Source organism: Anarrhichthys ocellatus, unplaced genomic scaffold (assembly GCF_004355925.1).
Source record: "Anarrhichthys ocellatus isolate YVR2014 unplaced genomic scaffold, GSC_Weel_1.0 scaffold19, whole genome shotgun sequence".
Lineage (NCBI taxonomy): Eukaryota > Metazoa > Chordata > Actinopteri > Perciformes > Anarhichadidae > Anarrhichthys > Anarrhichthys ocellatus.
Genome location: NW_022280049.1, coordinates 64,059 through 66,222, shown reverse-complemented (window position 1 = coordinate 66,222; position 2,164 = coordinate 64,059). Strand labels below are relative to the sequence as shown.

At 47.2% G+C, this 2,164-nt stretch overlaps 1 protein-coding gene across 4 annotated transcripts in view; it reads right to left on the bottom strand.

The window, feature by feature from the left end:
- fgf18a (fibroblast growth factor 18a) overlaps positions 1–2,164 on the bottom strand; it is an 11,433-nt gene that overhangs the window by 4,016 nt on the left and 5,253 nt on the right. For 2 of the 4 annotated variants that reach the window (XM_031857916.1, XM_031857914.1), the window contains 2 exons: positions 1,906–2,086; positions 143–249 (listed from right to left, as the gene is read on the bottom strand). In XM_031857916.1, the coding sequence (XP_031713776.1) occupies positions 143–249; positions 1,906–2,086 (288 nt within the window). The remainder of the gene's footprint in view (positions 1–142; positions 250–1,905; positions 2,087–2,164) is intronic. The other 2 variants (XM_031857917.1, XM_031857915.1) reach the window with 1 other exon arrangement.

Sequence of the window (2,164 nt, the reverse complement as noted above, 5' to 3'; positions counted from 1 at the left end):
ACACACACACACACACACACACACACACACACACACACACACACACATACACAGGTTGGGAGAAACAAAGAGAGGCTGGTCAGGACACTTTAAAGATAAATTGATTCTTGATAAACGTGTCTCTAAAAGAAAGAAGTCTCACCTTTCCTACCAGCTTTCCGCGGCGGTTCATGCACAGGTAGAAATTGGTTTCTTTGCCCCGGATTCTCACCTGGCTACCAAAGGTATCAGCCTCCACTACGAGCTGGGCTTGTGAAGGGACAGACAGAGGGACAGACAGACATTAGAGCCGCAGGCAATGCAGAAAAATACAGTATGTTGTGTTTGCAGGATGTCACAGGTTTATTGGGTTGTGCCACACAAATATTAGACGAAGAAAGATAAATGCTGACGCAGATTAAGAGCTCACTTAGTTTTTATGTTGCGTGAGATCATTTTCCATCTCAAAGAACAACAACAAGAACAAGCCCACAGCAAGTAGTGTGACACTAATTGCACAGATTACCAGCCAGCATTATATCAGATTTGTTTTTATAAACCAGATACGGCATTCACAACGAATCACAGTTTTAGGATTCATAGTTGCTATTAAACATACTGATAAATCAAGGGCCAATGTAAATGTCTCTGGCTGGACAGATGGTTGGCAGATAAGCCCGGTCACACGCATGGATGTTAGGCCGCTGACCACAAATGGGCCTCGTAAAAAAGATAACAACTAACAGTAGACAGAGCACGGTGGGCCGAGAGGAGCGGGAGAACAGACTGAGTGTCTGCGATACTGTTGTTTTAAGGTGAGTGCATGTGTGTGTGCACCGCTGTGTATTTGTGTGTGTGCAGATGCATGCATGTTCATCCTTCCAGGCAATAACGCTTCACCAACAACACATCTTCAGAGAGCGCTTGTGCCTGTTTAAAAATAAATCCCTAAAATGGTTCCTACATGACCTTAGTCAACAAAGGGGTCAAAAGAAATCAATACCTCCCTCCCTCTTGCCCTCTTCCGCTCTCTTCCCCCAACTCTCCTCTCGTCTCCCTTCTGCTCTTTCACTTCATGTTTATACCTTCATGCACCAGCCTCGTCTATGCTTTATTTCTTCTCTCTCTGCTCCTGATTCCTCTGTGTAATGCCTCATTGCCATATTTGGTCAGTTTTGGGTGGATTATTCAGCTTACGAGTGGTATTTGTCTATAAGCAGACCTGCTTTTGTGTCTGTGGTCTCATCTATGGCTTGAAGTGGCGTGTTAGAAACCTGACATGTTTGTGAATCAATAGGATGTGCAATAAGAGCGACCATTTGAGCACATGTAGAAATATGAACTCAAGCTTTATGGCTTGGCTTTCTTCTGCCCATTGATTGTGTGTGGTTTAAGAATGGGTTAGACATCATTACAGATGGAGAAAGGAGGAGGGAGTGGGGGATGGACAGAGGGAGTGTTCGAGGATGGAGGGAGGGACGGAGAGGAAGCCTGCTGTTTTAAATCCAGAGGAGACTACAGGGAGGATGAGAAATCAATGGCGGGATCGATGAAGGAGATGAGTTTCTAACACTCTACCTGCCAGGCTTTTCCCGCTAACTCACACTTGTTTTCCCTAACACCTTCTTTCTCTCTCTCTCTCTCCTGTGAATCATTGAGTCAGCAGCCAGTCGATGAGGTCTTTGTACTCCCAAGACAAGCTCCACTGCCCCTCTGCCAAAGCCTGGGGAAGCATGTGTGTGTGCTTTTGTGAGTGTGCCGGCACAGTTGCATTCTGTATCCGTTCATGCATGCACTTGGTCAACCTTCAAGTCTTTGTACTTGCAGCCGTTGGTCGGTGTGAGTGTGTAGGGAAGCATCTATATGTATACACTGACTCACACGTACCGAAGTGCCTGTGTTCTACTGTGTGTGTGTGTGTCTTACCAAATTTGTCTCCATCTTCTCCTCGAGCGCTGATTCTGCGTCCCAGCACCTGGACGTGTTTGCCGCTGGTGCGGCTGTAGAGTTGGTAGACCCGGTGGTGTCGCCGACTCATGGTGTCTCGCACCTGTGTTTGGTTCTCCACGTGCACGCTGAAGTTGACCCCATCCACACCGAGTACCTGCTGAGAACACGCACGCGCACACGCACACGCGCACACACACACACACACACACACACACACACACACACACACACACAC